The sequence below is a fragment of the Terrapene carolina genome, unplaced genomic scaffold (genome assembly GCF_002925995.2).
Source record: "Terrapene carolina triunguis isolate 2854851 unplaced genomic scaffold, T_m_triunguis-2.0 Scaffold51, whole genome shotgun sequence".
Lineage (NCBI taxonomy): Eukaryota > Metazoa > Chordata > Testudines > Emydidae > Terrapene > Terrapene triunguis.
The window spans coordinates 2350898-2363470 of record NW_020664402.1 but is presented as its reverse complement, the minus strand read 5'-3'; the positions used below and the strand labels follow the sequence as shown (position 1 = coordinate 2363470).

Below are 12573 nucleotides of genomic sequence, written 5' to 3'. Positions count from 1 at the left end.
CATGCCATGTGTCTCTGCTTGTCTTGACCTACTGACTGCAGAGCTCTAGGCCTGTGGATCGCCCTGGCAGTGTCTCACCGCAGAGAGCAGCCCACCCAGAACTGCTTCTGCTGCAGGGCTCCTTGGTGCTGTCACATGTGGTCTTTCTGGTTGAATGGCACCTTGATCAAACCCCCTGAATACAGGTGCAGGAGGGATTTTCTCCTGGCTGCTCGCAGGCACCGTCTCTGCTCCGGCTCTCAGGCCGAGCTGTTCTGCAGGTCATGGGGAGAAGGAGCTTAGGACCCATGCTGGCCGTCCCCACTGGGATCCCACGCGGGCTGTCAGGAAGGGAAGTGGAAGAACCGGGATATCCTGCTGCCTGGTTCGCTGCCACGGCGTAGCTCCTTCTGCTGCAGCGGGTTCAAGTGAGCCAGCTCCTCCTCAAGCATCTAGAGCAGACATGGGAACAAAGCGTTTCGGGTTATAGGCCGCGCAGTTTGGAGCCCCTGGGCAGGCCAGGGAGCTGCACCACTGGGACCCCTGCGGCTGCTGAGCAGTGAAGCCTGTTGGGCCAGTCTGACAGCGAAGGCCCTTTCCCTGCCCCAGCAGGGAGATTCTGGGTTCAAAGCAGCAGTTGGCAGATAAACGAGGGAGTCTCCACAGCCACCGGCTAAGGCCGGGCTGGGCCTAGCGCTGGGTGCCTGAAGCCGGGAGAGGAGAACACGGCTCTAAGCAGGTTTCATTCAAGGATTGGATTGTGCCGAAGCTAGTGGGAACGTGTTGTGTGTGAAGGTAGGGAGCAGGCTCGAGAGCTCTGCTGAGGTACTTTCGTGGTCCCCCCATCTCTGCAGCATCGAAGAAGCTCCCAAGCACCAGCCCCTGCCCGGCAGGTCAGGGTCTGTCCCCCCACAGTGCAGCTGGAGACGCTGCGGCACAGCAGGGGAAGGACCTTGGGTGAGGATCCACAGGGTCTGTGGCACAGAACCCATCCCCCTTTGCTGCCACCCCCGGTGAGGCGATCGCCCCGGCTCAGGCTGGAGGCGCTCGGGAGGCTCACTTCTTTGCGTGTAGTGAGCCGCTGTTTCCACTCGCTCAGCTCCAGGGTGTGTTCGTCGTCCAGCCCCTTCAGCTGCTTCTTCTCCTGTTCGACCAGCAGGCGGAGCTTCTCGGTCTGGGAGACACGCAAGGCGAGAGCAATTACACGCCACCAACTCGGGCAATGAGCGGAGACTGGCCGTGACCAGGAATGGCCCTGCCAGGGTCTGGGATCGGGACGCAGATCAAATCCAGGCCAGGCCCCGGGGCCCTTGGCACAGCCGCCAGGCCTGCAAACGCTGACAGGCAAGTGATGCCAACACCTGCAAGGGCCATTTGGATGATCCTGCTTCAGAGGCGGCTGCATGGCAGGGCTCTGCCCCACACCAGCCGTCTGGGCTGGGGGGAAGGGGGGCAGAGCCCCACACACACATGCACCCCCTGCGACCAGTGAAGGGGGACGGGAGCAGGATGGCGAGCTGCCCGGACGCTGCTCGAACTCACCTGCAACTGCTCCAGCTCACTCAGGTTCTCAGCCAGATGCTGCTGCAGGTCCTGCAGCTGCTCCTTGTGCTGCTGCTGCTGTAGCTGCACCTCTGCCCGCTGGCGCCCCTCCTCCTGCTGCAGGAACTGCGGGGAGCAGGTCGGCACCCTGCGTTACACTCAGCCGCGGCAAAGGGGTCACAGTCCCAGCCAGGGCCCCAGGGCTTGGGGAACCACTCCGAGTTCTGCCTGCCTGAGTCCTGGGGCCCTTCCTGGCAGCTTCTGTACTCCTCGCGCTGCTCAGCACAGCCCTCGGTCCCCGGGAGCAATGGGGAGAGGTCAGCCTGATTGGCAGGGCGGGCAGGCTAATGAGGGAGTCAGAAGGCCGGGAGGGGCGTCCTACGTGTGAGGTGGCAGAGTGGGCCCCAGCTAAGGAGAGAGCAGGGGCCCGAGCTGAGCTGGGGAGCAGAGCGATGCCAGCCAGAGAACCAGAGAAGCAGCCCAGAGAGCAGACCTGTGCTGGGAGCAGAGCTGCAGCACCCAAAGGGGCCAGAAAAAGCAGCCCTGGGGGCTGGAGGCAGAGCAGCAGCGGGGCTGGGGCTGGAGCCGTCCGGAGCCAGGTGCGGTGAGCAGCTGGGCAGAATGAGGGGAACCCTGGGCAGCAGGCCCAGCGCAGGGAGATGCCCCCAGCCCAGAGGCCCTGCTGGCCAGACTTGGAGGGGGATTGTAACCCTGACAGGGCGGGGGTGACTCTGGGAAGAAGGGCCCTGCACCTAGCGCCTGAGAGCGTGTGGCCACCACCAGAGCAAGTGGCCGACCCGCACCATCCCTGCAGCACAGCCAGGGCCTGGGCAGGGGCCTGGGATGTGTGGGGAACAGACTGAACTTCCCTGACATCCCAGAGACACTGGTTGTGACGTCCCCGGGCCGCAGAGCGGGGTGACGGGTTTTCCTTTCACCTTTCCCATTTTTCTTTATTTTTTAATTGGTTGCTGTTAAATAAATCGTATTTGCTTTGAACTGTATGTAATGATCAGTGGGTCAGGGAGGTGCCCAGTGCAGAGAGAGCTCCCGGAGTGGGGACACCCTAGCCCCTGTCTTAAGTGACCACGACAAGGTTGGATGTTGAGCCCCCCAGGAACCCTGGGCCCAGCCTTGTTGGGGTTACGAGAACTCTGCCACCCAGGAGATGGAAGGGGAGCCCTCGAGGTCAGGCAGGGCTCTGAGTAAAGGGAGTGGGAGCGAGGACTCAGATCCTTTCACTAGCCCCCTTCACTGGGGTCATGTGTAAGCCAGGAAAGTTCCCCCCAATAGCGGGCCCATTCCCCCGCGTACACACAGCTGGGACACGGCTGCTGCTGGCCAGATGCTGCATCCCCTGCAGGATGCCCACGGCCCGGCTGGCAGCCTCAGCGAGGCCATTCAGCGCAGAGCCGGGAGGGAAGTGGAGCTCCAGGAGCCTGCACAGCCCCGGTCCCCCATGTGCTGTGGGGTTCAGCAGCAGGCCAGCTGCTGGTGACTCCATCCCATGGACTCTCTTGTCCTTCCCTCCTAGCAGAGGGGACACACTCCAGCCACGGGGGTCACTCAGCTCTGGGCCGGGAGCTGTGCAGTGGCTCTGTCCCTGGGGCCACAGCCGAGAAGGCGTCATCCTCTCCCTGGCTCCCAGGCGTCTCCCCAGTGCCCTGGTGACGCGGGCTCTGCGCTGGCAGCAGCCTTTGGCCATGCTGGGGCCCTGCCGCCCCCTCTGGAGAAGGCGCTTGGCGGGCGTGGGGACTGCTGGGGGTCAGTACCTGCTTGGTCCTCTCCTTCTGCTCAGCGCCCGTCACCTCCTGGATCTTCAGACTCTCCTTGAACATGGCTAGGCGGAGCTTGGCGTCCCCACGCTGGGTTTTCAGCAGCTGAGCGTGCTGCTGTGCCTGCTGGTTCCTCAGCTCGTCCAGCAGGAGGAGGTGGAAGCGGCTCATCCGCTCGGTTTCCTAGCGGAGAGGCGTGCGCAGGCATCAGGGGCCGGCCACCGGGATGGGACAGGCCCAGGTGCTTAGAACGTGACCCACCGTTACCCCTTCCTCCTGCTCGCTGCCTTTGCATGGCCCCAAGCAGGGTGTAGCAGAATTCTCCCCTCCCAAGCTGGCTCCCCCTCTGCCAGGCCTGGACGGGGAGCCGCGGGCTGGAGCTGAGCTGAGAGGAGAGCTTGGCTGCTGGGCTCCCTCCTGCCCCACCACAGGACCCTTTTTCATCCCTAGCCCAGAGCCCCAGACAGGAGCCCAGCCTGGGTTAGGACCGGAGCCCTGGAGGAGGGGGAGGGCAGGGGCAGGGCAGCCGAGGGAGGAGGCTGTGTGGGGAGGGAGAGCGCTGCTCTGGGGCTGAGCATGCTGCCTGCCCAGGGCTCCTGTGCCCCACTGGCCCAGGTGGCTCTAGTCCTTCCTTGTTGATACCGGCCACCCCAGAATCCCACTGGTCCAGCCTCCGTTGGTTCCATGGCCCCAGCACGGTTCAGCTGCAGTGCTGATGGATGCCCCAAGGCCTCGCCCGGCCTCACGTTCCCGTGGAGGGGGCCGCGTTTGTGCTGCCGACCACACAGCAGCCAGCCCCGCACTCACCTTCTCGTGCCGCTTGCTGAGCTGCTGCCGCTGGAGCGAGTACTGCTCCTTCACCTGCTGCTTGAAGAGATGATACTTCTCCTGCAGGTGGCCTTGCTCCACGCTCCACACCACGGCCTCCCGGGCTGGGGAGGGCAGAGAAGTGCCCTCAGGTCCCTGGTCTCATCCCTTCTTTCGTCAGAGTCCCACCTAGCCCCCATCCCCTACTGAGCCCTCAGCAGTCCCCCGGCCCTCCCTCAGTGGCCGGCATGTCTGGTGGGTTTTGCCCTGGGCAGTGAATAGCCATACAATTCCTACATGTAGCTGACTCCCCAGAGCCGTACAGCCCTGATGCGCCTTCTCCCTCTACACCAGCGTGAAGACGAGGGTCTTTAAATACGCTACATTTGGGTGGGGAAATTGTATGCAGGGCCATGAATGTAGGGCTGGGGCAGGAGGTTGGGTACGGGAGGGAGTACGGGCTGTGGGAGGGAGTGCGGTGTGCAGGAGGGGGCTCAGGGCAGGGGGTTGGGGTGCGGTGTGCAGGAGCGGTTCGAGGTGCAGGCTCTGCCCAGCGCTGCTTACCTCGAGCAGCTCCGGGGTGGCAGCGGGGCTAAGGCAGGCTCCCTGCCTACCCTGGCCCCGTGCTGCTCCTGGAAGTGGCCAGCGTGTCTGGCAGTGGCTCCTGGGGGTGGGGTGGGGCAGGCGGCTCCACCGTGCGCTGCCCTCGCCTGTGGGTACCACTCCCGAAGCTCCCATTGGCCGCGGTTCCCTGTTCCTGGCCAATGGTAGCTGCGGGGGGGCGGGGGGGGGAGGGGCGCGGTGCCTGCAGGCGAGGGCAGCACACGGAGCCCTCTGTCCCCCTGCTCCCCAGGGGCCGCAGGGACGTGGTGCCGGCCGCTTCCGGGAGCGGCACAGGGCCAGGGCAGGCAGGAAGCCTGCCTTAGCCCCACTGCGCCATGGGGCTGGCAATCCCGCGGGCTAGATTGAAAGCCCTGATGGGCTGGATCATAGAATCATAGAATACCAGGGTTGGAGGGACCTCAGGAGGTCATCTAGTCCAACCCCCTGCTCAAAGCAGGACCAATCCCCACCTAAATCATCAACTTTGCTCACCCCTGTACTAGGAGCAAGGGAAAGATGAAGAAAAGTGCAAGTCCTCCTCTTAGTGGGGAAGGAGAGCTATTCAGTGAGGAGAGCAAGGAAGCTGAGGTGTGTAATGCCAGTTTTGTTTCAGGCTTCAGTAAAAAGGTGAAGGGTGACCAGCTACTCAATAATATGAATTACTAACAACCAGGGGGAAGGAATTCAAGCCAAAATAGGGAAAGAACAGGTTAAAGAATAGTTCGATAAGTTAGATGTACTCAAGTGGACGGGGTCTGATGAAATTTATCCTGGGGTTCTTAAGGAACTAGCTGAAGCAACCTCGGAACCCCTAGTAGTAACTCTCTTCAAGAACGCAGGGAGGACGGGGTGAGGTCCCAGAAGACTGGAGAGAGGCAAACACCGGAAAGGGGAACAAAAAGGCCCCAAGGAATTATAGACCACTCAGCCTAAATTTGAAACCTGGACAGATACTGGAACAAATTATTAAATAATCTGTCAGCACCTGGAGGATAACAGGGTTCTATGGAGGGCATGGTGTGCTTGCTGCTTGATTGAAATATACCACGTGGTCTGTTTGTTTGGGGTGGGCTGAGCCTAGCGGTCTGCTAGGCAAGGCTGAGAGCTTCTTAACGAGGCTTTGATCCCTAAGCCCTTTAGCACCTATCGACCCTTAACCAGGGGGCGGGGCTACTCAGGAAGACCAGGGCTTTAAAAAACCCGCTCCTAAGTGACCAGAGGAGCTAGTGACCAGGAGCGGCTCACAGGGGAGTTTTGCGAGTTCTCCAGGTGAAGGAGGAGCGATTACGTGACCCTTGGGGTAAGTTTGTTGTCTGTAGTGTGTATGTTTGTGTTTGTGGTGTGTTTGCTTTAGAGGGGGATTGTGTGGAGGGGCTAGATACACTTAACATTCTTTAAACTTAAAAGCAAAAACACCCCCTGATAAAAACAAAACATCAACAAAGGAACGAGCTGCAGGCATATAAAGAGAATGCAGGCAGACGTCCAGCAACAGAGTGGGGGCTACCCAGTTTATTGCACCCAATGCAGCATGTAAGATTACCTGCCCTATGGGCAGACGGCGTATGTGTGCATTCGGTGCAAGGAGCTCCTGGCCCTCACAGACCATGTATAGGCTTTGGAGACCAGAGTGGCTGAACTGGAGGAGCTAAGGGAGTCAGAGAGGTACACAGATGAGACTTTCCGGGACACAGTAGAATGGTCCCACTCCTGGTCTGACAACCTCTGTGCTGTTGAGGAGGATGAAAGTCTCAGGGAAGGAGAACATCCAACTGGAGCAGAGGGAAACAATCCCATAGTTGGGACCCTCCTCCCAGATAATGTCGTGATATCCTCTCGCACTGAGGATACCTCTCCAGGGGAGGGAACTCCAGTTATTAGGAAAAGGCAGGTGTCAGTAATGGGCAATTCGATCATTAGAAACATAGATAGCTGGGTTTGCGATGACCGGGAGACTCGCATGGTGACTTGCCTGCCTGGTGCAAAGGTTGCGGATCTCTCGAGACATCTAGACAGACGTATGTGTAGCTGGGGAGGAGCCGGTGGTCGTGGTACATGTAGGTACCAATGACATAGGGAAAGGTAGGAGAGAGGTTCTGGAGGCCCAATTTAGGCTGCTAGGTAAGAGATTGACGTCCAGGACCTCCATGGCTGCATTCTCCGAGATGCTCCCTGTTCCATGCGCAGAGCCAGTTAGGCAGAACTGCGGGGTCTCAATGCGTGGACAAGACGATGGTGTAGGGAGGAGGGGTTTAGATTTATTAGGAACTGGGGAAACTTTTGGGAAAGGGGGAGCCTATACAGGAAGGATGGGCTCCACCTAAACCAAAATGGAACCAGATTGCTGGCACTTAACACTAAAAAGGTCGTAGAGCAGTTTTTAAACTAAGGCTGGGGGAAAGCCGACAGGTGCAGAGGAGCACGTGGTTCGGACAGAGACACCCCTTAGGGGAGGATCTATTAATGGAGATTCTCTATGTCCTAGTAAGGAGGAGAGGATGGAAGATGATGAAATACAGGTAGGATCTGATGAGAAACAGTCAAATGAAAAAAGTCCCATTCAATTAGATCATGTAATGGCAGACAGCTAAAAAGTGACAAGTTTTTAAAGTACCTATATACCAGTGCTAGAAGTCTAAATAATAAGATGGGTGAACTAGAGTGCCTCGTATTAAATGAGGATATTGATGTAATAGGCACCACAGAAACTTGGTGGAATGAGGATACTCAATGGGACACAGTAATACCAGGGTACAAAATATATCAGAAGGACAGAACAGGTCATGCTGGTGGGGAAGGGGCACTATATGTGACAGAAAGTGTAGAATCAAATGAAGTAAAAAATCTTAAATGAACCAAACTTTACCATAGAATCTCTGTGGATAGTAATTCCAGGCTTGAATAAGCAGAATATAGCAGTAGGGATATATTACCAACCAGGATGGTGACAGTGACTGTGAAATGCTCAGGGAGATTAGAGAGGCTATAAAAATAAAAAATTCAATAATAATGGGGGATTTCAACTATCCCCGTACTGACTGGGTACATGTCACCTCAGGACGGGATGCAGAGATAAAGTTTCTTGACACCTAAATAACTGCTTCTTGGATTGGCTAATCCTGGAATCCACAAGAGGAGAGGCAATTCTTGATTTAGTCCTAAGTGGTCACAGGATCTAGTCCAAGAGATAAATATAGCTGAACCGCTTGGTAATAGTGACCATTATATAATTAAATTTAACATCCCTGTGGCGGGGAAAACACCACAGCAGCCCCACACTGTAGCATTTAATTTCAGAAAGGGGAACTACACAAAAATGAGGAAGTTAGTGAAATAGAAATTAAAAGGTACAGCACCAAAAGTGAAATCCCTGCAAGCTGCATGGAAACTTTTTAAAGATACCATAATAGAGGCTCAACTTAAATGAATACCCCAAATTAAAAAACATAGTAAGAGAACCAAAAAAATGCCACAATGGCTAAACAACAAAGTAAAAGAAGCAGTGAGAGGCAAAAAGACATCCTTTAAAAAGTGAAAGTTAAATCCTAGTGAGGAAAATAGAAAGGAGCATAAACTCTAGGAAATGAAGTGTAAAAATACAATTATGAAGACCAAAAAAGAATTTGAAGAACAGCTAGCCAAAGACTCAAAAAATAATAGCAAACATTTTAAAAGTACATCAGAAGCTGGAGGCCTGCTAAACAACCAGTGGGGCTACTGGACGATTGAGATGCTAAAGGATCACTCAAGGAGAAAAAGGCCGTTGCAGAGAAACTACATGAATTCTTTGCATCGGTCTTCATGGCTGAGGATGTGAGAGTGATTCCCAAACCTGAGCCATTCTTTTTAGGTGACAAATCTGAGGAACTGTCCCAGACTGAGGTGTCATTAGAGGAGGTTTTGGAACAAACTGATAAACTAAACAGTAATAAGTGACCAGGACCAAATGGTATTCACTCGAGTTCTGAAGGAACTCAAATGTGAAATTGCAGAACTAATAACTGTAGTCTGTAACCTATCATTTAAATCAGATTCTGTACTAAATGACTGGAGGATAGCTAATGTGAAGCCAATTTTTAAAAAGGGCTGCAGAGGTGATCCCAGCAATTACAGGCCGGTAAGCCTGACTTCAGTACTGGGCAAACTGGTTGAAACGATAGTGAAGAACAAAATGGTCAGACACATAGATGAACATAATTTGTTGGGAAAGAGTCAACATGATTTTAGTAAAGGGAAATCATGCCTCACCAATCTACTAGAATTCTTTGAGGGGGTCAACAAGCATGTGGACAAGGGGCATCCAGTGGATATAGTGTACTTAGATTTTCAGAAAGCCTTTGACAAGGTCCTTCACCAAAGGCTCTTAAGTAAAGTAAGCAGTCATGGATAAGAGAGAAGGTCCTCTCGTGGATTGGTAACTGGTTACAAGATAGGGAAAAAAGGGTAGGAATAAATGGTCAGTTTTCAGAATGGAGAGAGGTAAATAGTGGTGTTCCCCAGGGGTCTGAATTGGGCCCAGTCCTATTCAACATACTCATAAATGATCTGGAATAAGGGGTAAACAGTGAGGTGGCAAAATTTGCAGATGATACAAAACTACTCAAGATAGTTGAATCCCCGGTAGACTGTGAATAGCTACAAAAGGATCTCGTAAAACTGGGTGACTGGGCAACAAAATGGCAGATGAAATTCAATGTAGATAAATGCAAAGTAATGCACATTGGAAAACATAAACCCAACTATACATATAAAATGATGGGGTCTAAATTAGCTGTTAAACTCAAGAAAGATCTTGGAGTCATGGATAGTTCTCTGAAAACATCCACTCAATGTACAGTGGCAGTAAAAAAAGCAAACCGAATGTTGGGAATCTTTAAGAAAGGGATAGATAATAAAACAGAAAATATTATATTGCCTCTATATAAATCCATGGTATGCCCACATCTGGAATACTGAGTGCAGATGTGGTTGCCCCATCTCAAAAAAGATATATTGGAATTGGAAAAGTTTCAGAAAAGGGCAACAACAATTATTAGGGGTATGGAACGGCTTCAGTATGAGGAGAGATTAATAATACTGGGACTTTTCAGCTTGGAAAAGAGATGACTGGTGGGATATGACTGAGGCCTATAAAATCATAACTGATGTGAGAAAGTAAATAAGGAAGTGTTATTTACTCCTTCTCATAACACAAGAACTATGGGTCACCCAATGAAATTAATAGGCAGCAGGTTTAAAACAAACAGAAGGAAATATTTTTCCACACAACACACAGTCAACCTGTGGAACTCTTTGCCAGAGGATGTTGTGAAGGCCAAAACTATAACAGGGTTCAAAAAAGAACTAGATAAGTTCATGGAGGATAGATCCATAGGTCTAGACAGTATTTGGTCCTGCCATGAGGGCAGGGGACTAGACTCGATGACCTCTCGAGGTCCCTTCCAGTCCTAGAGTCTATGAATCTATGAATCAATGGCTATTAGCAGGGCAGGGATGGTGTCCCTAGCCTCTGTTTGCCAGAAGCTGGGAATGGGTGACAGGGGATGGATCACTTGTTTATTGCCTGTTCTGTTCATTCCCTCTGGGGCACCTGGCAGTGGCTGCTGTCGGAAGACAGGATACTGGGCTAGATGGACCTTTGGTCTGCCCCAGTATGGCCGCTCTTATGTTCTTATGTATCTAGTGGGGTCCTGCAGGAGTCAGTCCTGGGTCCGGCGCTATTCAATATCTTCATTAATGACTTGGCTAATGGAGAGGAGAGTACGCTTATAAAAATTGCAGATGACACCAAGCTGGGAGGGGTTGCTGGCATTTTGGAGGACGGGATTAGAATTCAAAATGACCTTTGACAAATTGGAGAATTGGTCTGAAATCAACAAAATGAAATTCAATACAGTCAAGGGCAAAATACACGGAGGAAGGAAAAATCAAATGCACAACTACAAAATGGGCACTAACTGGCTAGGCCATCCTAGTGCTGAAAAGGATCTTGGGGGGTTGTCGTGGATCACAAACCCAATATAGGTCAACAATGTGATGTAGCTGTGAAAAAGGCTACTATCATTCTGGGGTGTATTAACAGGAGCATCGTATGTAAGACATGGGAGGTCATTGTCCCACCCTACTTGCCATTGGTGAGGCCTCAGCTGGAGTACTGTGTACAATTTTGGGTGCTGCACTTTAGGAATAACGTGGGAAGAGGTGCGGGCCGCAGGGACGTGCTGACTGCCTCTTCCCGCAGCTCCCATTGGCCGGGAACGGCGAACTTCAGCCACTGGGAGCTGTGGGCGGCCGTGCCCACGGATGGTCAACGTAAACAAAATGTCTCACGGCCTGCCAGCGGATTACCCTGATGGGCCGCGTGCCGAAGGTTGCCGACCCCTGGTCTAGGTTTACTTGGTCCTGCCCCGACACAAGTCCTGCCAAGTCACAAGTCCTGCCTGGACTTGATGACTTCCTAAGGTCCCTTCCAGTCAGACATTTCTCTTATCTCTGCATCTCAGCCCTTATCCCTCCCAGAGCTCAGCTCTACCTCTCCTGAGGCTGTGGATCTTGCTGACGCACTCCCACTCGATCGAGGTCACTTTCTTCTTGTGCTCCTGGACGACTTTCTGCAAGGCCAGGTTGAGCTCCTCCTGCTGCTGCTGCAGAAATCTCTGCTCCTGCCAGAGGGAAACATATGGGTTTGGCCCCAGAGCAGCCAAATTCTCAAAACTATCGCAGCCCATTAGCTCATCAGCTGGCTAGTGCAGATTCCCCAGCTCAGCTGCTGTGGAGAGCTGCTGCCATGTGCCAGCTCCATCAGCTGGGACCTGTTATGGTCAGTGGCTGTGCATCTAGGCTGCCCTGCCCCCGTTTATCAGCCTGCTTATCTCGAATGCCTGTGGGTCAGTACCCATAGGGCTAGTGGGGCCATTTCTGCTCATCTGCTCTGACCGCCCGCGTCAGCAGGGCAAGGAATTTCACACAGCAATTCCTGCAGCAAACCCAACGAGGGATGGCGTTCCACACGCTCCTGGCTAGCCGGCATCTGGATGTGGACACTGACATTAGAACATTCGGCAGGAGGCCAGCTCACGTTTGCTGTTACAGGGTCTATGCAATGGAGCTCATTCCCTGAGGCTTGGGCTTTTCCATGGGCCCAAAGAAGCTGCAATCCCCCCCCTTCCGCCCTATGGAAAATCCCAGCTTTGCAGCTAAACTAGAACAGCGCATGGACCAGCACAGACCGAGGCTGGGATCTCTGCCCTCTGGGCTCCAGTCGTTATCAATCCTGCCTTCGTGCTGAAACAGCAATACAAGGACCATCATGGGACCCAGAGGTACCCACAGCATGAAAATAACCCCAGCGGTAGGCACAGGGAAAACTTGCCGCCTGAGCTGAGATGTCATAGGCTCAGTGACCAGGATTCTTATAGTCTGGGAAAGGGATCCTTGGATCCTATTGGCTAAGTGAGGGATCCTTAGATCCAGCTACATGGAAGGGGATGCATAAATGTGACTGGCTAAGTAAGAAGGATGCTTAGAATACAAGCAGCAGGATTCTTGAATGTCATCGCTTCAGAAAAAAGACCCGTAGTTCCCATTGGCTCAGGGGGGAGGGGAAGGGGAAGGTGAAGGGGAGGAGAGAAAGATCTCTAGGTCCCATTGGCTTGTTAGTATTTATTTAATTAAAAATATTAAAGAGGTCTCTATCTGTCTCCAAATCAGATTCTGGAGGGTCTGTCGCTTACCCCTAGATCCCCTTGGCTCAGGGGACAAGGATCCTGAGGTCCCATTGGCTTGGAGGAGGGGGAGGATCCCTAGTTCCCATTGGCTTAGGGGAGGGGGAAGATCGCTAGTTCCCATTGGCTTGGAGGAGGGGAGG

General features: G+C 53.6%; 1 protein-coding gene across 1 annotated transcript in view; it reads right to left on the bottom strand.

Moving 5' to 3' along the window:
- Positions 1–323: 323 nt before the first annotated feature.
- Positions 324–12573, bottom strand: part of LOC113407691 (serine/threonine-protein kinase 10-like) — a 42719-nt gene continuing 30469 nt past the window's right edge. The window contains exons 13-18 of the mRNA XM_029912646.1: positions 11239–11368; positions 4104–4228; positions 3294–3479; positions 1522–1647; positions 1040–1153; positions 324–431 (exon numbers count right to left, since the gene is read on the bottom strand). Coding sequence (XP_029768506.1) covers positions 324–431; positions 1040–1153; positions 1522–1647; positions 3294–3479; positions 4104–4228; positions 11239–11368 — 789 coding nt within the window. The remainder of the gene's footprint in view (positions 432–1039; positions 1154–1521; positions 1648–3293; positions 3480–4103; positions 4229–11238; positions 11369–12573) is intronic.